The 24,346-nt window shown below is 37.3% G+C and overlaps 1 protein-coding gene across 2 annotated transcripts in view; it reads left to right on the top strand.

Moving 5' to 3' along the window:
* The window catches only part of SPPL2A (signal peptide peptidase like 2A), a 52,510-nt gene extending 39,839 nt beyond the window's left edge, over positions 1-12,671 (top strand). For both annotated transcript variants that reach the window (XM_082840960.1, XM_082840959.1), the window contains 2 exons: positions 2-162; positions 8,878-12,671. In XM_082840960.1, the coding sequence (XP_082697086.1) occupies positions 2-162; positions 8,878-8,949 (233 nt within the window). In that variant the 3' untranslated portion in view covers positions 8,950-12,671. The remainder of the gene's footprint in view (position 1; positions 163-8,877) is intronic.
* The last annotated feature ends 11,675 nt before the right edge of the window (positions 12,672-24,346 follow it).

Raw genomic sequence — 24,346 nt, 5'->3', positions numbered from 1 at the left:
GCCTATGCCGTCGGTATGATACTTACATTTGTTGTTCTGGTGCTGATGAAAAAGGGGCAACCTGCTCTCCTCTATTTAGTACCTTGCACACTTATTACTGCCTCAGTTGTTGCTTGGAGACGTAAGGAAATGAAAAAGTTCTGGAAAGGTAGCGGCTATCAGGTATGTGCTTATATCTTGGTTACCAAGTTATCTTATGACACTGCCTAACTTTGGATGGGAACTGCTTGTATATATCAGAGATTTTACATGCCAAAAAGTTGCCTTGAATTTGTCAGGATGTCCTAAGTTTTTTCCACTACTACCCCCTTACTATTCACCTGCTGCATCATCAGTTCTCATCCCCACTGCAATCTGATGCCAGAATTCTGGTGACTCAAGATAAAACTACCAAGAAGCATGGGAGGGCATCAGGGAAAACCAAAACGGCATTTCAACGTGAGTTTTCAAAATCCACACAAAAGTCGCCTTCATGAAAGATAAAACCCTTGTTTAAGTAATAAATTTTGATACTGACATTAGCTATTTATAGTAAGAGTCCTGAGATTTTGCAGATAAAATGTACTCTCTCCAGCATCTAAATGGGCCTAATGAAATGAAAGAGGGCACTCATTTCAGATTTTTTTTTTTTTTTTTTTTCCCCAGTACGCAGGCCTCTCACTGCTGCGGCCTCTCCCGTTGCAGAGCACAGGTTCCAGACGCACAGGCCCAGCGGCCATGGCCCACGGGCCCAGCCGCTCTGCGGCATGTGGGATCCTCCCGAACCCATGTCCCCTGCATCGGCAGGCGGACCCCCAACCACTGCGCCACCAGGGAAGCCCCTCAGATTTAAATTGATCAAGATTAACCTTTCTGTAAAATTCCTAGAACAGAGAATATCAGATACCAGAATCTATCATGTTTGAGTTATTTCTTCATTGAAGTTAAACCCCTTTCTTCTTTTCCTAAATGTTCTTGGTATTCCTGTAAAGTTTGTTTGCTTCGAAATTAAAGAGGGTTGGGAAACCCTTGCCTGTTGAGGTCATGGTCATGGCATTGATCCCTTCATGAGGCAGTTAGCTCTTCTTTGCCCTATTACAACAAACTACCCTCTGTCATCCACCCTCATGCATGCATGTCAGTGATCACATGAACAAAAATAGAGATACTTTGGGTAGATGGCTGCAATTCTGTTAGTAGATAAACAGTTCAAAGTTCATATCCACCTTGTGGTTGGTTTTTTTTGTTTTGTTTTGTTTTTGCGGTACTCAGGCCTCTCACTGTTGTGGCCTCTCCCGTTGCGGAGCACAGGCTCCGGACGCGCAGGCTCAGTGGCCATGGCTCACGGGCCCAGCCACTCCACGGCATGTGGGATCTTCCCGGAGCGGGGCACGAACCCGTGTCCCCTGCATCGGCAGGCGGACTCTCAACCACTGCGCCACCAGGGAAGCCCTGTAGTGTCATCTTTATTTAACAAGAGGTGATTAGCACATTAAGTTAGACTACTATAATTGAAAAAAGCACCAGCTTAGAATTCTTTGGGTTAAGTCTTATAATTTCTTTGAGATTAGGATAAATACCTGCCTTTCCTACCTCACAATGCCATTGTCTCAACTTGTATTTATACACATAGAATTAGTTTATGGCCACAAGGTCCTTGACTAAACTAGTAAGACAGCTTGTAACTTCCATAAAGAGGACACCCACGTGGAATGTTTTATAGATTTTTGAAGAGTAAAAGTATGTCCTACAACACATACTCTAATACTTGTTTTGTTCTGTTTTGTTTTTAATATTTATTTATTTGGTTGGTTGCTCCAGGTCTTAGTTGTGGCAGGCAGGTTCCTTAGTTGCAGCAGGTGGGCTCCTTAGTTGTGACTCCTTAATTGTGGCATGCAAACTCTTAGTTGTGGCATGCATGTGGGATCTAGTTACCTGACCAGGGATCGAACCTGTGCCCTCTGCATTGGGAGCACGGAGTCTTAACCACTGTGCCACCAGGGAAGTCCCTAATACTAGTTTTTGAAAGTCACATCCCAAGAAGTGCTCTTTGTCATCATGTTTTAAAAATAGTTTTCTATTTCTTCACTTAGCAAATGTTTATTGAGCAGTTCTATTGAGCCAGGTACTGTTGTATGTGCTGTTGATAAAAGATGAACAAGTTAGAAGCAGGCCTACTCTCATGGCCTCTTGAAAGTTAGAGTCTAGTGGAGGATACAAATAGAGTCACTAACAATAAAGTGTGATGAATGTTAGTTATGGCAGGTGCCATGAAAACTAGAAGTGGGACACCCAGTGCTTATGGTTTTGAGACAGTCAAAGGTGATTTGAGGAAGGGAAGCTTCTTAAAGAATGTTAAGTTTATGGGACTTCCCTGTTGGTGCAGTGGTTAAGAATCTGCCTGCCAATGCAGGGGACAAGGGTTCAAGCCTGGTCCGGGAAGATGCCACATGCCACAGAGCGACTAAGCCTGTGCGCCACGACTACTGAGCCTGCGCTCTAGAGCCCGCGAGCCACAACTACTGAGTCCATGTGCTACAACTACTGAATCCCGCATGCCTGTGCTCTGCAACAAGAGAAGCCACCACAATGAGAAGCCTGCTCACTGCCACAAAGAGTAGCCCCCGCTGGCCACAACTAGAGAAAGCCCGTGCACAGCAACAAAGACCCAACACAGCCAAAAAGAAAAAAAAAGAATGTTAAGTTTATGTTGAGACTTTAAGACTGAGCCATGTTTTCCATATTGAGAGAACCATAACTTCAAAGGCTTGGAGGGGGCTTCCCTGGTGGCACAGTGGTTGAGAGCCTGCCTGTCAGTGCAGGGGACACGGGTTTGTGCCCCGGTCCGGGAAGATCCCACATGCCTCGGAGTGGCTAGGCCCGTGAGCCATGGCCGCTGAGCCTGTGCATCCGGGGCCTGTGCTCCTCAATGGGAGAGGCCACAGCAGTGAGAGGCCCGTGTAGTGCAAAAAAAAAAAAAAAAAAAAAAAGGCTTGGAGGGAAGAGCATTGACAGATTTAGGAACGAAATGAAGTTTAGGTTGGCTATCCTATTGAGTAAGAATAGGGGAGCAGTAGGAGATGAAAACTGGAGAAGGAAGCAAGGGAAAGAATCTGTAGGGTATTGTAAGCCACGTTCAAGGGCTTGGACTCTATCCTAAGAATATTGGAGACCATTTTAAGAGTTTTAAGAAATCTAGAAAATGGATTGGAGGAGGGAGCAAAACTTGAGGTAGCTATTACAATTAGAAGCAGTGGTAGCCAGAGTTAGAAAGGTAGTGAGATTGAGAGAAGAGAACAGGGTCAAGAGAAATTTAGAGGCATAATTAATGTGATCTGGTGATAGATTCAGTGTAGGGAGAGGAAGTGGAGTCCAAGATTTTTGACTTGGGTAGCTGAGTGGGTGGATGGTGACACCACTCACTGAGATTAAGAAGGGCAACAGATTTGAGAGATAAGATGATTCAATGTTGGACATTTCAGAATACCTATGGGACTACCAGGAAAAGAGAAGTAAGCAGCTGAATAAACATCTCCTGATATGCAGGAGACAGGCCTAGCTAGAGACAGAAATTTGGGAGTGTCACTAGCATACTCTGTGAGTGAGAATGTAGAGGGAGAAGAAAAGGCTCAGGACAGAACTGTGGCCAAGAGGTTTCTCCTTTTAGGGACACTTATCTTATTAACTGATTATGAGGCAAATCAGGACAAAGAGGATGAGCAACATGGGGAAACTTTGTTTAGGGTTAAAGTTTAAATTTGGGACAGTTAATGAGAGCACATGGTACTATCTTACAGAATTAAGTATGTTTGTTGTTATTTTCATCACCAGCATTTTATTTTTACTTATAAAATTTTCCTTCCCCTTTAATGCAGCTTTAAGGGTCCGGTGGTTTATTATAGCACCTTTCTCTCTCCATGCTTTTTATTGAGGAGAATGGGGATGGTAGGTAAGCATGGACTTCAGCCAAGGGATGCATTTATATTCCCTATGAATAAGTGCTCTGCCCTGGACCATTCAAGTTTCATTCTTAAAAATTGTGACCTCGAAAGAAATGATGATTCTGATTCACAACAGCTACATATAAAGTTAAAGATCATTGCAGCTGGACACAAAGCCATAGTAAATAGTTACAGAAGGATGGTCTCCAGGGCCTTCACTCTAAGACAGAGACAGTAAATAAGACAGTTGATTGTAGGAAAATCCATGTTAAAGTATCAAAAAATAAGACAATTTTGGTAATACACTTCTCACTTTTGTAGTGTGGTATCATAATTTTATTACATAAGACATTCAGAATATAAAATACCACATAGTAATAAAAAGCATGGAGTCTGGTGCCTGACCGCCTAAGTTTGAATTCTGATTTTGTTAATTATTAGCCATGTGACCTTAGGCAAGTTACTTAGCTTCTCGGTGCCTCAGTTTCCTCCAATGTAAGATGGGATAATAATCAACCTGCTTCAGAATGTTGCTGTAATAGACGCAAATTGCTTAGTACAGTACCTGGCACGTTGTTAGCACTATAAATGTATTTGCTATTATTATTTGTAGGAATTGAGTTTTCTTGTTTTGGTTTATTTGTTGGTTTGGTGGTTATTTTTCAATTCATTAACTGATTTCTACTTTCCTGGTTTGGATATTAAAACTTTGGGTCTTTGTTAAATCTGCTTCCTTTTAACTTATTTGTAAAAGGCCATCAGAAGCCACAGAGAAAAGATTTTGTTAAACATGGTCATTTTCCCACAGAAAATATGAAGCATGGACATTTCCTGAAATTTTAGGCAAGCTAGTTGCAGAATATTATAAACTGCTGCCAGGAGAGAGTCTATTTTTCAAAAAAACTAGCCTTTTTAAAAGTTATAGAATGTAATGCCTTCTGTTAATGTGAAGAAGAAAATCTCTCATTCCTTTTGTCCAACCTTTAAAGTCCAACTTAATTTAGCTCAAATGTTGTCATTTGTGGAAGACAGTATATTATAGCTTTGGCATCAGTTCTGGCAAATTATTTAATCTCTGAAGACTCCTCGTTCATAAAATGAGGTTGGACTTACAGGGAGGTAGGAGAATCTAATCTATAGAGGTAGGTTATCCCAAAGCTTAGTGAGGCAAGTGGATGTTGAAATCAGATAAGGCTAGCAGAGGCTTTGGAAGTAGAACAGGGAACCTCAACAAGCCTGGGAAAATAAAGGGAGACTAGGTATGGACTTAGTGTAGGAGAGGCCTGAGAATCAGCCCTGAAGACAACCCTCAGGCCATTACTGGTTCATCTCTTTGGCTAACAGTATAATAATCCTTTCCCTCTTCTCCCCCTACCTCCAGTATCTCTTTCCAGAATATCCCTTATATAACTCCCAACTCAAAATCTGCCTTCTCCAAGCAGATATCCAAGAGTTCTCCAATTGAAATCAGGTTCACCTTTCCCATATTTTCTTTAGACTTTGACTTTAAATACTTATTGACACCTGCCTTGTAGTGTAGATATTTGTGTATGCTTCCCTCACTTAAGTTATTAGCTCCTAGGTGTTAGGAACCCACAGTGCTGATAACAGTGTTTTTATACACTGTAACTTCTCAGTCTATGTTATTGAAATTCTTCATGCAAAGCAATTATAATGTTCAGTCCTTAAGGCACTGACCTTTAATCACTTCTGTGTGTGTGTGTAAACTTCTGGGTTGTGTTTAAGCAACCTTCATAAAATTACCAAAAATGTTATAAGGTATGTAAAAGTGTGGCACTTTTGAAACATTAAACTAGACATATCTCTACAGTCTTTATATATAACCATTTTTTGCAAGTACCAAAAGTTTTTGCTACTGTTTTGAAAAAAAAATCAAATGTAAAGCAAATAATATAAATTAAAATCAGAATTAACAGCACATTTGTTTATGCTGTTATCATTTGATTCATTCTAATGCCTGATATTAGCATTGAGTGTAAGAGTAGTAGAAAGCAGGACTTTTCCACTGGAGATTTTTAAAACTCATGGGTAGCCCTGATAACCTTTTTATACTGTTTTCAAAGGGCAAATTATACCTTGTTTTTTGCTGAAACTTAGAGACTTCATAGAGATACTTTAGTATTTTACTTGGAGTCATTCAGCCCTTCCATGAATTTCTCTAATCAAAAAAGTAAAGTTTCCTATAGGATTTCATTAAATGATACTAGTTTGGAAATCTTAATTGTATATTCTTTTCTATAGCTCAAAGCTACTTACACTATATTTTTTATGAACTATTTTTCTGGAGTGCTTTAAGAGCTACAATATTCAGTTTCCCTTATTTTATAATGAGTGTAGAGAAAGTTAAGGTGTTTTTTCTCTAAGGAGAAAAATTAAGCGGTGACATAATTACTTTGGCATATAGAACAATTAATAGAAATCATCCTTTGGGGAGAATTTTTTTTGTTTCTAATCCTAAATCAGTGGAGTTAGATTTATGCAGCAACCTCCAATGGGCTGTTTTACTCTGGGTGGGAAGTAAGTTTTCAGTTTGTGAATATCCAGTAAACAGTGGGTTTGTCTCTGTTAAATGTCACTAGTGTTTCTAATTATTTTTAGAAGTCACAAGCTGTAACTGACAAGTCAGAATACAGAAATACTTAGAACAACTTTGCTGTACTATCAACAACTCTCCAGTTCCTGCACTTTAATGAGCATTTTATTAGGCTGTTTCTGGAGATTGGTTCAGAGCTATCAGTAATGCCAGGTTAGTCGACCCAGTTTCAGAGAACATCTTTTCTAAATTGAGCTTGCCTATTTACAAATATTAAGAAAAAAATTTACATGAATTTTCTGGTTAATTTTATTATCTATGTTAATTTTAGTTGTGTTTTTAAAATCCTGTTTCAAGTTTGCTCTTTATTTTTCTGTGTTTTTTTTTTGAAAAGTCAGTAAAGAAAAGTAAATACAGAGTAGAGATGTCACTTCTCAATAAGTTGATTTTGCAAGTTTTTTTCTTTTTAACTAATATATTTCTGTATTTAGAGATTAGATTACAGTGCCAATGAGGTACCAGAGGATTAGGAAAGAAGAGGCACATTATAACTTAGAGTTATGTAGGCTATTATTTCATTAGGTTATAGTTACCAGGATCAGCAGGTCTTGGGGAAGAAAGAGGGTTTTTCCCCAACATCCTCTGCAGTTCTCTGTCCCCACAGCTCCAGCCTCTTACACTGGAGTGTCTATAGAAAAAGAGGGAGGCTAAATATATCTTATGTGCTTCTTCTTTCCCTCTCTCGTTTAAATTGTGACTAAAATCAGCTCTTCAACAACTTCGTCTTTTTGTTACCTGTCTTGATTTGGCTTTTATGTGCCACCCCCCGCCCCCCACCGACCTGCTGCAGAAGCGCTATGAATATGCAACTACATTAATCTAGGGGATATCTTTGGCAAATAGAGGACCTCAAAACTGATTGTTTAGGGGCTTGAAATGACTCACAGAGTATCAGCAGGTTTGGGTTTTATAAGCTGTCTCCGTCACTTGAGACAGTTGTCCGCTGAAAGCCTCAGCTCATGTTTGTATTCTTCTTTGTCTGGCACGTCCAGAGACCCCATTTGAAAATTATTGCTCTCTCTGCTTCCTCTTCCAAAAAACACTAAAGCTTTTAGAATCAGTTTATAAAAATGGGAACATTTATCTTGCTTGTCTTCTACTTCTTAGTAAAGGAGAAGGGAAAAACTACATCACAATACTTAAATTTAATCACCAATCTAAAAATCTTTGCCAATCTTCAGAAAGACATTAAGCACTTTTTCTTTTCCTATTTTTTTTATAGGTCACACTTTATTTTTTTAAATTAATTTTTGGCTGCATTGGGTCGTTGCTGCACGTGGGCTTTCTCTAGTTGCGGCGAGCAGGGGCTACTCTTCATTGTGGTGTGCGGGCTTCTCATTGCAGTGTCTTCTCTTTGTTGCGGAGCACGGTCTCTTGGTGCACAGGCTTCAGTAGTTGCAGCTCGTGGGCTCAGTAGTTGTGGCACGTGGGCTCAGTAGTTGTGGCTCATGGGCTCTAGAGTGCAGGCTCAGTAGTTGTGGTGCACGGGCTTAGTTGCTCTGTGGCACGGGGGATCTTCCTGGACCAGGGCTCGAACCTGTGTCACCTGCATTGGCAGGTGGATTCTTAACCACTGCATCACCAGGGAAGTCCCTTTTTTCCTATTTTTAATTAGTTTTATCTGAAGAACAGGGTAAAAACACTGAAAACATTTAAGTGTTTCTTCCTTCATTCCCAAACATGCAAAGATTTTTATGAGAATATGGGAGGAACTGAAGTGATCATTTGAGAGAAGTTCAACTGGTAATTCCCCTAAAATAGTCTATGGCAAGTATATTCTTGTTTTTGTTTTCAGATATCATTTGACTTTAATTTCTTTGCCCTTAGTAGAAATTTTTGTCATACAGTCTTTTTAATATTTCATGTATCATTTTTAAATGATCCTAAGGTTAATTCAAGGTGTCAACCAGGTTATACTGTCCCTGAACCAGCTAGTATTCTCACAGTGATTTGTGGTGCCATTTTTAGTTTTTCCACTTGTAGGAGTGGACACTGCTTGGAATAGTGTCCTGGAATAAGCATCAGGAATATCTTGTGATGGATATTCCCACTGCCATGCAGGGCAGTATTCATATTGGGAGATGGAAATAGTGGAAGATCCAGAGAAAGCACTTATCAGATTGGCCCTAGTCTAATGATTAAGCTTCCTGAAAGAGTAATGACTCTGAGCATGTCCTTCCTTAGGAGTGTGGATGTTGAAACAGTACATTGCTCCAAAAGGAGTGCTCAGTTCCATGGAGCACTCTGTGTCTCTTAAAAACTGGGACTCCTTTTTGCCAAATTAGTGAATGCTGGGGGCAAGTTGAAAATTTGCATTTCCTAACATCTTTTATTTATGCCTAGATGATGGACCATCTGGACTATGCAACAAATGAAGAAAACCCTGTGACTGCTGGTGAACAGATTGTCCAATAATAATATTATGTGGACTTGCAATAATGTGTCAATTGACTTTCTACAAATAGAGTTGGCCATTTTAAATTGGCTTTTGAATTGACAATCTGAAAGAAACTTCAATGCTGTGCTTGCAAATATGTATTTTTAAGAGCTGGTACTGACGACTACATGATAAGTAATTAAAATACATTTGCTTTTAACTACATTAAAGTTGTGCCTTCACATTAAATAAAAGCATATGGTCTGTGTAATTTTTAAGATGTAATATATACAGTATATTTTTCTAAAAAAAAAGTCTTCACCCACCCCTGTACTTTTCTTACTGAAATCTCTTTCTTTCAACTCTAATGATAGTTAAAAGTATTTGTCAAAGTGAATTTCTGAGCAGATTTTACTGTAAAGAATTATGCAAATTTTATGCTCTATAGAAACAACTGTTTAAGACCATGTAAGAAGGCAGTTCAGCAATGGAATTTTAGACCTTTTATCACTGCAGAGGTTAGAAATATATAATTTGGGAATATATATAAATGTGTATTTTTGTAGCATAAGTTTAAAAAAATCCCAATCCTTTTTTAAACTTGAGAACCTAAATTACTTCAGACTACATATGTATTATATTAGAATATTTTTCCAGATATAGAGAAACATAATATATAGAACTAGTCATTAAAAGGAAACAAAAACTGAAATCCACAGTTTTCAGTTCTGCTGTTTCCTTGAAGATGTAGCTTAAATTTCTAAACTAACATTTAATTCCACTATGGTATTTCTGATCTCTGAAGTTTGGTTCTGCTAATGTTAAGACTTAATATTTTGTAAAAATTATTTTTCTTATTAAATTATGTATTAATACATATGACTCATTGTTTGAGTGTTAACATCCCTAATAATCCCCTCCCCTACCTTTTTTTCCCCTGATCCCTACTCCTTTCTCCATAGGAAACCACTGTTAACTTTTTAAAATTTGGATGGAGAGTGGTTTACTAATATACAAAGTGTGCTTCAGAGAAAAGAATTGGAGACAGAAGATAGGAGACTGGGTGTTAGTCTCAATTTAATTACAAGAGTTTGAGTAAATTTTATTAGCGCAATAAAACTGTATCTCAGCTTTCTCATCTGCAAAATGAGTATGTGAGACCAACTAATCACTTTGGTATCTTCCAACTTGAAAAAATCTTTCTCATTCTTTGCTAAATCTCAGATGTGGACTTGAACATTATCCTGGGAGTCATAGGTCACATTATCTTTCCATTTTCTTTTATTTTCTCTAAGAAATTCCCAAATGAAAAGTGATTGCAAAGACAGTAGGATTTTGTATTTCTCTGTGAATAATGTACAAGATATGTGAACAAATCCATGATTTTTCATCCTAAGGCCAGTTTAACTGATTAAAAGATAAAGCTAATGCCTTTAAAAATGGATCAGACCTTTGATGTTTGAACTAAATTTAGTATTTGAGGGAATTAGATGCTTTTGATTAATTGTTAAGTTGCTGGGTAATTTATAGATGTAGAAGCTCCCTTGACAGTCAGCCCTTCTTTCTACTTAATACACTTATGGGTCATTTGGTTTATGGCAAATGACAAGTATCTGACAAGTAAGAGTTCATGTTAATTTTGCCTCTATAATATAAAGTTTGAATTTTTTCCAAAGAATTTAATTTATTTGGCAGACTCTGATAGAACAGATTAAGTGCCATGTTAAAGCTCCAACTATATTTTCATTTATAATATCAATAAAATGTTTGCCAAAATACAGCTTTTTTAAGTAAAATTATCTGCACTCTTATCCCAGCTTTAGAATATTCAAAAGCCTCAACCACATTTTATGAAGAATGTTAAGAGAAAATTTTACATCTAGAAGTCTGGAATCTTAATTCTTTGATGCAAATTCTACTTTATCCAACCATTAGTTATCAAGAAGGTATAACCTTGTTCTAGTTTGCTATTTAAATCTTACAGATTAAATAGAAATAACATAAAAAGTGAACTTTCTTAAGTTTCTCCATCTTCAATATCAACTTTATATTGTACTTAGTCCTTCTAGCAACTGAACTGAAAATATTTATAGAAATTACAATAAAGTGCAGAAATATTTGGGGAATCAAAATATAAGCAAAAGATAGCGGAGATGGAAATTTGGCTTTAGAAGACTATCATTTCTTCCTCTCTTGCCCTCCCACCGCCAATAACTTTAAGGGGAAGAGAAGTTTGGTTTTTTCCTAAACATGTCTTTAAAACAATAAGAAATATTGTAGGAGATTACTTACTGCAAAAAAAAAAAAAGTCTGAGAAATTCCCTATGAACATTTTTGTAGTTTATCAAACAAATTATTAAATACCTCAAATTGTAAAGTCAATGATTTTTACTTCAGTTTAGTTCAGCAAAGATAAATATGAGGTTTGTGGGAAAGGACTTTGATATTTTACGATGTTATGTTTCCTTCTAGCTTGTAGATTTTTTTTTTAGATTAGCAATACCTTATTAGTAGACTCAGCAATTTATTTCTCGTTTGAAGGAAGAAAATTTTAACCCATCTGCTGTTGGCATTCATTGATTTTAGTTACATGTTCATAGAGATTTTGATGAAATGGTACATTTAGAGTAAATACAAATGAGCTTTCCAGTTTTCGTTTGTTTTTTTAATTTCTGCCTTAGATATAAGCAGAAACTAATTTATTTAAGTTTGGTCTCTAAAATGTCAACTTGATCTCAGCTAATGAGACTTCACAAACAGGAATTGCTTTTCAGACTAGTGGATTGTACTAGTTTGAAAGGCTTTATATTTTCCCATTAACAAGGGAAAAACGTTGTTATGCCGAACAACCCGTTTTACAGTTTAAAAAATTTATTTTCAGTGCTCTATTTACCTCAGAGGTAATTCTAAAGGAGGTAGGGGAGGGTAATGAAAATAAAATCAAAATACTGAGTAAAAATCAGTTTATGCTTCCTGGAAGAAAGATATTCTATAAATTCAAGAGATCTGAATCAAATGACTTAACCTTTTGGAATTTGAAAGAAATTATGTAGTACTCACAATTTGGGTTACTGAATTTTCAGAGTAAACAAAATGATTTATAAGAGTAATATACAGGCCATATTACAGTGAAAATCATATATGTAAATTTTCTTGTTTAATGTTTCCATAAGGACAGCTTTTTGTATCTAAGAAAATGTTCATTGGGGAAAATTTTTTTAACTAAATTTTTTAGAATAGTCCTACATTATTTGCAATTAAGGGGCAACTAGAAGAAAAAAATGTGGAATATTTAATGTCATTATTTGTTTCTTTGATTAGGCATAAAAAGTAAACAACTTATTTTGCTTTGGAATATGGATTTTTTTTTCAGTATCTAAAGTTTATCTGGTTAGCCTTGAGATTTCCCAATGAGACAAGTCAATGTAAATTACGTGGGTTTTGCTTGTTTTATACCTTCTGTTGTCTTTTGATCATATGAGAACCTTTTTTAAAGTACATGACTGAATTTTTACTTCTTAGATGGAGGTTTGAGTGTGAAATTCTTTTCTTTTAACACTTTGATATGTTAGTGTAAATTAGTACTTTAATAGCACTACTAGGCTTTATTTTTTTATGGAACATGATTTAAAATTTTTTGAAGTGTTAATCTGGCAGTGCTTTAGAACTCTTCATTATGTGCCAATACTGACAAGAAAAACAGTTTTTTTAATGTATTGAATTCACTATGGTATTCAATAAATTCTATTTTAAAATAAAATTTGAGTTTGTTTTATTTTGAATGGTGAAAAATAATTGAAAATGAACTAAAAGCTACTAGATCATGTTCACATAAGGTGAAAATGATAATAATCACTTATGAAATTGTGTGGTTATTTTAAATCTGACAAATTATCCATAAAACCTAGATTCCATAAGTGTCATTTACTGGAAATTTATATTGACACATAATAGCTCTTAATAAATATTTATTGAATTGATATATCTATAGACTTTTTTTTACCAAGAAACTATCCTACCTGTTGTAATGAACATCCCTGACATTTGCAGGTTTGCTTATGTTCTCGCAAATTACTAAGATCCCTGCTGCCATTGTACGGGGTATTTTTTTTTTTTAAACTTAGATGTGGATGGCCCAGATATGTATCTGTAGTGGTTTTGTCTCGACCATATGTTGAGGAGTCCTGTTCAGAGGAAGCTTGTTTCATCCCACAGGCCCATATACCTGAAAAGATGCATAAGAAACTGGAAAGAGAGGCTCTCTTTAAGAAGAGAGGGGATAAGATGGGTTGAGCACAGGAGTGAGAGGGAGACTTAGTACCTTTTACATTTTCTATCATATACTTCTATTAAGATTCAAAATACAAATCATAAAAATCTGTTGAATTATTTTCCTCTTAATAGGTATTCATACTAATAGATGGTTAACTAATAAATTACTCATATATTTTTCTTAAGATAGGAAGCCTTGGAAACAGTCTAATATGTATAGTGGGAGTAAAGGGAGAAATAACCAGTTGTCATGTTTTTTGTCTTGAAATTTATGTTCTGTACAAATTTATTAGCTTGAAATTCATTTTTTGCTAGAAAATAAGAGTAGAACTAAATTTTATGAGCTCATTCCCATTTCTATAATCCCATGAAGACTCTAGAATTGAGATCAGAAGTTCTCAACTTAATATTTCTTTGTGGCCCTTAACCAAATGACCCACAACAAATTAAAAATAAAGCAAAAGTGGGAATTCCCTGGCGGTCCAGTGGTTAGGACTCAGTGCTTTCACTGCTGGAGCCAGGGTTCAGTCCCTGGTCCAGGAACTAAGATCCCACAAGCTGTGTGGCATGGCCAAAAAAAAAGGAAAAAGTAAAAATAATGAAGCACTGAAAAGCATTGACAATGGAAAACAATGTCCAATTCCAGGCAACACTAATGATAACAAAGTATCCTTCCTAAAAATTTTGGAAATTTCAACTACCTGCATATGAGCTCTTAGAATAGACACTTGGCACTTGCAGCAATAGCCAGACTCGGCAGAATTCTGGAGAGAGAGCTCTGTAAATTGCAGTAAGGCACTAATTCTTAACAGCTCTCTTAGGAGGTTATGGGTACAGTAAGTCCCCTACATACGAACGACTTCCATTCTGAGACCGTGTTCGTAGGTCCAATTTGTTTGTAAGTCCAACAAAGCCTAGGTACCCAACTAACACAATCGGCTATATAGGGTAATAGGTTTATAATTTTTCACACAAATAATACATAAACACAAACATAAAAAATAAAACATTTTTCATCTTACAGTACAGTACCTTGAAAAGTATAGTAGTACAATGCAACAGCTGGCATACAGGGGCTGGCATCAAGTGAAGAGCCAAGAAGAGTTACTGACTGATGGAGGGAGAGGAGGTGGGAGGTGGTAGAGCTGAAGGATTGTCAGCAATAGGAGACAAGGAGGGCAAGCTGCAATTTCATTCATGCCTGACGTTGATGGCACAGGTTCTGTTTCCTTGCTGGATTCAATTCTATCTACCCTCTTGAAAAAACGATCCAGTGATGTCTGGGTAGTAGCTCATTTTTTCTCGTCATAGATGACACGGTAGCACTGGATTGCATTCTGAACGGCTGCTGCAAACTTCGTGTACCATTCTATGTTCTGGTCCTGTGCCTCAAAAACTAACAGTGCCTCGGGACTTCCCTGGTGGTGCAGTGGCTGAGAATCCGCCTTCTAATGCAGGGGATGAGGGTTCGATCCCTGGTCAGGGAACTAAGATCCCACATGTAGCAGGACAACTAAGCAGGCATGCCACAACTACTGAGCCCAGGCACCACAACTAGAGAGAAGCCCGTGTGCCCCAACAAAAGATCCCACGTGCGGCAACTAAGAACCAACACAGCCAAAAATAAATTAAAAACAAAAACAAACTAATAGTGCCTCTTCAAATAAAGACTATCCCCTTGCCATTTCCTGCATAGTAAATCTCTTTAGTTCTTCAATTACTTCTTCCTCTTGTCTCTCTTCGTCCTTTCTCTGGGCTTCCAATTCCATCAGGTCTTCATTAGTAAGCTACACAAGGTAAGTCCACAACAGCACAACCACTTGTAGAGGATGCGTGCACGTGACAATGTATGCCAAACGTGAACTAACGTGATTGGACACGTGAACACAGGTTTGCATCTTTGAAAGTTCACAACTTGAAAGTTTACTGTAAATAGTTCTTAACCTTAGCTGTAAATGAAAGTCTATGGTTTGGCATGTCATTATGTTAAAAACAACTTTCCAATTTAGATCATAGGGTCACTTCTTTAGATAAGTGGGAAAGGTATCAATTGGATTCTAATTAATAGTTACGTGTTAATAGGCTCTGCTAGCTATGGAAAACCAAGTAATTTTTTACAAATGAGTGCTTCATCCCAAAATTTATTATATGTGTTTGGAACACTGATTGAAGCCTCACGTATTATTATTTTTTCTATAAAATCTACCCCAGCCCCTTTCAGTGCAGAGAAATAAAATAGACAAATTCAAGTGCCAAGTCCTCTCCATACTCCTCTAAACGTCTCTCGAAGAATCCTGGTACTCGCTATCCCCACTGCCACTAACTCAATTTAATTCATCTGTACTGTAACAGACTTTTAATTGGTCTTCCAAATACTAATTTCACTATCAATCCCCCTTCCTTATCATAGCCAGTGATCTTTCCAAGATGAAAATCTAATCATGCAATTCAAGCACTTTAAAAAAAACCTTTAATAGCACCAAATTTGTTTAAGAATAGTCTAGATACCTTAATGTGGTTTTTCTAGTCCCTGTTTCTTTCCAACTTAATCTCCCATTATTTTCCTCTCCTCCATTCCTGCCCCCTTACACTCTTCCTAGGAAGCTCTTCTAAACACACTCCCACCTCCCACACCCAGCCATCCCCTTCAAATCTCAGTTTAGGTATCACTGTTTGGAATGGGAAGAGATCAGTGTGGAAAGAACAAATACAATTCCTTTATGGAGTTTTATTAAAAAAGAAGATGAGAAATGAGCTCAAGAAATAAGTTTGGTAAATGGGAAAAGAATTTGAAAAAGAATAGATACATGTATAACTGAATCACTTTGCTGTACACCTGAAACTGTCACTGTCACAACATTGTTAACCAACTATACTCCAATATAAAATAAAAAGTTTAAAAAAATTTTTAAAAAAGAAGTTTGGAATGGGGGTGGGGTATTGACAAGGGAAGAAATAACAGCATTTGTGAATGTTAATGGGGATCCAATAAAAGGGGATATTTTGATGATGTTGGAAAGAGATTGGAGAATTAACTAAGTTTATTTCCTTAAGTAGGCCAGAGGTGATGGGATCTAGTGCCCAAGTGGAAGGGCTTGCATTAAATAGAAATATGGAGCGTTCGCCTCCAGTAACTGGAGATAAGGTAGTGTATGTAAGTATAAATGCATAATAGGGAGGTAGATGTGATAGGTGTGGGCATGGAAAGTTCTATTCTGATTGCTTTTATATTCTGCCAATGAAGTGCTAATCAGGGTCATCAGCTGAGTCAGTTTTGGGAGCAGATGCAGAAAGTTTGAAGAGAAAGAAAAAAGTTAATCTTTCAAAAGTAAGAATGATTGGTATAGGGACAGGTTCTCAAAGTGTGGTCCCTGGCTCAGCAACTGCATCACTTGGTTAAATATGCAAAATTTTGGTCCCCACCCAGACCTGAATCAGAAACTCCAAGGGTGGGGCACAGCAATCTGGTTTTTAACAAGCTTTACAGGTGATTCTTTTACAAGCTAAAATTTGAGACCAGGCATATCAGACTCACTTGGAAGGCTTATTGAACCACAGGCAGCTGGGCCCCAGTCTCAGATTTTCTAATTCAGGTCTGGGGTGGAACCCAACCAAGAATTTCCATTTCTAACAAGTTCCCAGATGAAGTTGGTACTGCTGGCCAGCGGACCACACTTTGAGAACTACTGGTCTAAGGAAATATAGTATGATATAGTTGCATCAGCGGCATATCATGAGGTCCGTAGTCTTAAATTTAAATTGGACTTTCTGTTTGTGTGTGTATGTTTCCCCAGCCACATTCAGTTATACAGGTATAATATTGAATTGAACCAGGACTGTGATTTAGCCAAGCAAATTCAAAAGCAAAAGAGGAGCAAGGGAATTTAGGATGTGTGTGAAGGAGTGAATATAACTTATTAACCATGAAATTTAAGCTAGGTAAAGAAGAACATGAGGGTTTGGGGGGGCAGTAAATGACGGTGAAAAGGTGTTAGGATAAATGCATTATAGATACCTATAGAACTGAATGATTGTTGGGTTTGGAATAGTACAAAAAGTTCAATAGATGGAAAGTGGTGGTCCAAGATGATTGTTAGAAGTGGAAATTATGAGGAATTGCCATTACTGGTAATGATAAGGTCAATGTAGGTTTCCCAGATCAAATACATGATGCCCATTTAAATTTGAATTTTAGATAAACAATGGATACTTCTTAGTATAAGTATGTTCCAAAGTATACTTAGAAAGGGTTTATTTTCATCCATTATGCTGATCTTACAATGGGACCCTTCAGCCTAGTAACCTCTGTCCTTCAATTTTGGGATATTTTCTTAAATTATTTGGTTATTTCCTCCCCTACATTTTCTCTGTTCTTTCTTTCTGGAATCCCTAATATATTGATGTTGTACCTCCTGTCTTACCTGTTTTCTCAAATATTCCACCTCTTGTCTTTTTGCCCATTATCTGGAAGATTTCCTTAACAGTATCTAATCCTTTTATTGAATTTATTTCTGCTAACATTTAAAAATTTCCAAGAGGTCTTTTTTGCTCTCTGAGACTTTTTTTTTATTGTATTCTATTGCTGTTTCATTGATGCCATATATTCTCTTAACGCTCTGAAAATATTAATCGTGGGGTTTCTGTTTGCTTGTTTTTGAAATTGTCCTCTGTGTATAACCACCGTTTTCTTTCAACTCCATTTTTGTGTGTTATTTCTTAGAAGCTTTCTTCAGAGAGAAGGTAATCTTTAGTTTTCTGCTCATGTTTAAGAGTGAGAGGCTAAAAATACAGTTGGACACTCTGAGCACATAAATGGGCTTATTAAATGGGAGGTACATTGTAGGATGATCTGGCTTTGCTGCTGGGAAACCCCAATACCAGTATATTTAAATGTTTTCTCTTGGGATGATCAGATTTCTCAGAAAAATGTCTCCAAATCTTTTGGAGTCATGTGGTTGGGAAAGTGTTGAGGGTCTCAGCATTCTACATGCAAACATTCACTCAAACACAATTTTCAGTCTGTTACCCATGCACAGCCTCGATTGTAACTGGTATCATCCCAGTCAGTAAAACCCCTGTTTTACTCTCTCCAAAGACCAAAGCTCCAGTTTTCTGCCAGAGTCAGGGAAAAAAATTTGCCCAGCTACATGAAGTATAAGAGGAGATCTGTGGTTCTTCATGAATGATAGGATTAGAAAATAACAATTTTGTAATCCCACACGAAATAATTGGTTTAGGCAATGATCATCAGTGTATAAAACCATTAGATGAGAGGAGGGCTAAATCTGTCAGCACCTGAAATCATTGATTAATCTTAGCATTATTAAGTGTGGGACAACCAGACATTGTAGGCATTTCAACATGGTATAGTATGAAGCACAAAGCACCATGAAGTGTTCTTCCAAAAAAAAGATAACCTGGAATCTCATCAAATCTACAGCACAAACTTCCAACTACGGGAAATATAGAGGATGAAGGGAGAAGTTAAATGACACTCAAGGGAGCAAATTTACAAATACAGAATATGCAACATTCTCAAGGACAACTGAATTGGTTGTTGTAATAAATGAATACCATAGGGGGAAAAAGTGTGGAAGGAAGGGCTGCTCTAAATTAAAAGACTTTTCTGTGACATGACATCCAAATCACTTGTGTGGATGCTGTTTGGATCCCAATTTAATAAACCAATTAAACAAGACATTTGTGAGCCAACTGGGAAAATTTGGTTATGAACCAGATATAAAACAATACCAAATAATATTGTTTTTTTAGATGTGAGAATGACATCATGTCCATTTTATTAAACAGATGTGTTTTGAAGTATAGAGAAGCAAAATGGCATGATGTCTATGATTTATTTTATTTCATTTTTAAAATAATTTTATTAATTTTATTTATTTATTTTTGGCTGCATTGGGTCTTTGTTGCTGGGCATGGGCTTTCCCTAGTTGCAGCAAACGGGGGCTACTTTTTGTTGTGCTACGCGGGCTTCTCATTGCGGTGGCTTCTCTTGTTGTAGAGCACCAACTCTAGGTGTGCGGGCTTCAGTAGTTGTGACATGCAGGCTCAGTAGTTGTGGCTCGAGGGCTCTGGAGTGCAGGCTCAGTAGTTGTGGTGCACGGGCTTAGTTGCTCCACAGCATGTGGGATCATCCCTGACCAGCACCAGCAGACAGATTCTTAACCACTGTGCCACCAGGGAAGCCCTATGATTTTCATTTATTTTAAAAATAAACTAGGGGCAAAGAAAACAGTTATAAAAAATGTTTATTACTTGTATATTGCATAAATAACATATATGCATACACTCTAATTCAAGAAGCCTGATTTTCATCCTCTCAATTATTCAAGAACTATTTATTGAATACTTATGATATACCAGGCACTGTACTAAACTATTGGGGTTAGAGATTAATACTTGAGGGTCTTCCCTGGTGGTGCAGTGGTTACGAATCCCCCTGCCAATGAAGGGAACACGGGTTCGAGCCCTGGTCTGGGAAGATCCCACGTGCCGCGGAGCAACTAAGCCAGTGTGCCACAACTACTGAGCCCACGTGCCCTAGAGCCCGTGCTCCGCAACAGGAGAAGCCACCGCAATGAGAAGCCCGCACACCACAACGAAGAGTAGCCCCAGCTCACTGCCAACTAGAGAAAGCCTGCGCGCAGCAACGAAGACCCAACAAGGCCAAAAATAAATTAATTAATTAAAAAAAATATTTGAAAGATTCCAGGTATTTTTGGTGCCATTTTATTAGCTTTCCTCTTACAAAACAGGTTAATTCTCTTGAAAGAATGCCTAAGAAAGAAAATCCATTAATCCTCAATCCAAATTACTGCAAAATTTCTTGGAACTGGTTTAATAGCTCTGCTTATACAAAGGATTTGCCAAACATTTATGAGGGTCTAATTTTAAGTGACAGGGAAATTGATCATAAAACATATACTTCATATATTGGCTCTCTTTTTAATTGTTTTGATGCTTTAATCAATTTTAATTGTTTTAATGTTGCCAGTGTTCTTCAGTTTTCAACACAGTGTCCCCTTCTCAGGTTGCTCAGGGACTTAATGCTGGTGGCAAATCCGTTTAGGGAGAAGTTAGAGCATGATTAATGTGAAAACAATCATATAAGCCAAATATTTGGACCTAGTGAAGTAAATAAAGAATCTTGATTAGCTGATTAAATAGTTTGAAGAAAAGATTTTGTGAAAGGCTGAATCATATATAATCTGTTCTCTATTATTAGTAACAGCTTTCTCAATGTGTTTTACTGTCACAAGAGGTAATATAGCAGAAGTGTTAAGGACATAAACTCTGGAATTAGGCTGCCTTGGTTGAAACTGTGGTTCTGCCCTGTGCCTCAGTTTCCTCCTCTGTACAATAGGGATGATAATAATAGTATGTAGCTCATAGAGTTCAGAGGACTTAAGTTAATACAAGTTGAGTGACTAGAATAATACCTGGCAGAGAGAAACCATTCAATAAATGCTTGCTCTTCAGTGTTAGGAAGTAAGGACTCTGATGCTTTCCAACTGTTTTACTATGGAGCCTGCTTTTACTTATCTGAATGTAAACCTCTATACACACTTGTGTGGACATCAAGATGAAGCATGTTTTAAATAATTGTGGGAAGTCATAAAACCTGGCTAGTGTCAGAGATAGTCATCACTCATAAACTGCACTATTTATTGGTCCCTTTAAATATAAATTACAATAAACTTGCAGCATTCTAAAAATACTTTTCCTAGGTTAAAATTTAGCCTCTTTATTATTAAATACCCTAAAACCACAAAGAATCTGCTAATGTTTAAAACGGTTGTTTTATAATTGCCACATCCTTACTGCAGCTGTTGATGTGTTTAAAACAGCAAAATGTGCTTCTGAAACATTCTTAATGTAAATACAACACCAAGTATTGTATATTTTAGTTAACAAATTTAAATTACAAAAACCAAGAGGAAATTGTGGACTAATCACTGACATTTTTTAGATTGACCGAGTTTTTGTTTTTGTTTTAATCCATTTCTCCTCTACAGTTTGGAAGTTATATAATCCATTTCTTTTCTCATGGTTCTTAATCTTATTTTTTTAAATGTCCTTATGAAACGTGAAGTCTAAAACACTATGGCTGTATCTATCTTCTTCCAAAATAATGAAAGAGAATTGGAGTGATGGTCTTCAAGTATTTTTGTTTACATACCACTTAAAATAATTTTGAGAAACTACTATGGATGGATGGATATTAACTGGACTTATTGTGGTGAACATTCTGCAATATATACATATATCAAATCATTATGATGTACACCTGAAACTAATATAATATTATATGTCAATTATATCTCAATAAAATATGTATCAGTGTAAAAATTACTATGTAACCCTTGTATATTTTATCATAATTTAAAATATTTGCAATAAATGTAATTAACAGAATATTAAAAATTTATAGACTTTAAAATGTAAATTTTATCACTTAGATTTTAAATATGATTTGATACCCATCATTATTCATTTAAGAAAGGTAACCTTCTCAAGAATAGGAAATTTTGCATTATTCTTTTTTTGGTCCTTAACTTGTTTTCTATTCTACTTTGCCCATATGCTTTTAAAAAAATTAATACACTTTATTTTTAGAACAGTTTTATATTTACAGAAAAATTGAGTGAGAAAGTATAGAAAGTTCTCATATACCCCTTTCACAACCCTCCCCCCTCCCCCCAGTTTCCCCTATTATTAACATCTTGCATTAGTGTGGTACATTAGTCACAGTTGATAAGCAAATATTGATACTTTATTATTAATTAAAGTTCATAATTTACATTGGCATTCACTCTTTGTGTTGTACATTCTACAGGCTTTGACAAATGTATAATGACATGTATCCACATTACAGTATCATACAGTGTAGTTTCACTGCCCTAAAAATGCCCTGTCCTCCACCTATACATCCCTCTCTCCCTCCCTCCTCTCAAACCTCTGGCAACCACGGATCTTTTAAATGTCTCCATAGTTTGCCTTTTCCAGAGTGTCACACAGTTGGAATCATACAGTTTGTAGCCTTTCAGATTGGCTTCTTTCACTTAGAAATATTTATTTAAGTTTTCTACATGTCTTTTCATGGCAGGATAATTCATTTCTTTTATCACAGAATAATATTCCATTCTGTGGATGTACCACAGTTAGTTTATCCACTCACTGAAGGACATCTTGATTGCTCTGAATATTTGGCAATTATAAATAAGGCTGCTATTAACAACTATTTGCATGCTTTTATGTGGACAAAAGTTTTTACCTCATTTGGGTAAATACCAAAGAGCACACTTTCTGGATCCTATCAAAAGAGTATGTTTAGTTTTTGTCGTACTATCTTCCAAAGTGTCACTACTATTTTGTATTCCCACAAGCAATGAATGAGAGTTCCTGTTGCTCCACTTTCTTGCCAGTAACTTGGTATTGGCTGTTGGGAGGTCTCAGCCCCTTGCCACATGTACCTCTTCAGAGGCTGTTTGAGTGTCTTTTAAAAAAAATATTTATTTACTTTGGCTGAGGCGTGTCTTAGTTGCAGCATGCATGTGGGGTCTAGTTCCCCCACCAGGGATCGAACCCGGATCCTCTGCATTGGGAACGCGGAGTCTTACCCACTGGACCACAAGGGAAGTCCCAACACTTTTTTTTGAATGAATATATTCATCCTCCAGAACTGATTGCTCACTGAAGGTCAGCATATGTGAACTTCAGGGCTGTCTGATCACCTGTAAATTAAATAATTTATTTTCAGTAGTTCAATTAAGGTGTCAGTGGGAAAAAATGCACAACCTAAAAGTTGAGAATTATGTTTTATTCAAGAACATTACTGAGTACTATAGCCTGGAAACAGACTCTCAGATAGCTTTGAGAAACTGTTTCAAAGAGGTAAGGGAGGAGCCAGGTTATGTAGGAGTCTTTGCTAGAAAAAGACATGTAGTCGAACATCAAAACATTACTGCTAATTACAAAAAAACAGATATCTCAAGTTAATGATGTTAGTGCTTTTCTATGTATGGGAAGATGCAAGAGTCTGGGCTCACTGAGGGACTTCCTTGGTGGTCCAGTGGTTGAGAATCCGCCTTCCAATGCAGGAGATGCCAGTTCAATCCCTGGCAGGGGGTGGGGGGGCGGGAATAAGATCCCACATGCCGCGGGGCAACTAAGCCTGAGCGCTCTAGAGCCCACATGCCACAACTACTGAGCCTGTGCACCACAACTAGAGAGATGCCCGTGTGCCGCAATGAAAGATCCCGCATGCCGCAACTAAGGCCTGATGTAGCCAAATAAATAAATAAGGGTCTGGGCTCATTGAAATTATTCCTTTGTATGCATCTTAACTATCTAGAGCCAGTATCCTGTCTTTCTCTATCCTGAATTCCCCTCAGAGCACAAGGTGATAGTGACTGATGGCTTGATCATGGGCAACATTCGCTGTTTACTGAAATGGCAAGCAACATTTCTAACTCTAAACTAAATGCTCCAATTTACCAAAAATTTCTGGAGACCAACTATCATTGAGCTATTCTTGTTTCTTTTCTACACATCCAAGCGAGGGGACTTGTGGGTACAAAAAGGCCAGAGACACAAAGACCAAGGAGAACAGAGCACTCTTATCTCATTTTATTTTGATTTTCTGGTTTGTTTCCACCTTCTAGATTATAAACTCCCTAAAGGCAGGAAGTGTATAGGCCCAGCTGAGATCTAGAAGATAAACATTTAGATCCCTGCCCCAAGGGGCTGACAATCTAGTAGGAAAGGTATGACACATGTTTTAAAACATTTTTTTAGGACTTCCCTGGTGGCGCAGTGGTTAAGAATCTGCCTGCCAATGCAGGGGACATGGGTTCAACCCCTGGCCTGGGAAGAGCCCACATGCCGCGGGGCAACTAAGTGAGCCACAACTACTGAGCTTGTGCTCTAGAGCCTGCGAGCCACAACTACTGAGCCTGTGTGCCACAACTACTGAAGCCCAAGTGCCTAGAGCCTGTGCTCTGCAACAAGTGAAGCCACCGCAATGAGAAGCCCACGTACAGCAGCGAAGAGTAGCCCCCGCTCTCCATAATTAGGGAAAAGCCTGTGCTCAGCAACAAAGACCCAATACCGCCAAAAAGAAAAAAAAACCCATTTTTTAAACCT

Source organism: Leucopleurus acutus (assembly GCF_964270905.1).
Source record: "Leucopleurus acutus genome assembly, chromosome: 1".
NCBI classification, from domain to species: domain Eukaryota; kingdom Metazoa; phylum Chordata; class Mammalia; order Artiodactyla; family Delphinidae; genus Leucopleurus; species Leucopleurus acutus.
This window is presented reverse-complemented; position numbering and strand designations above follow the sequence as displayed.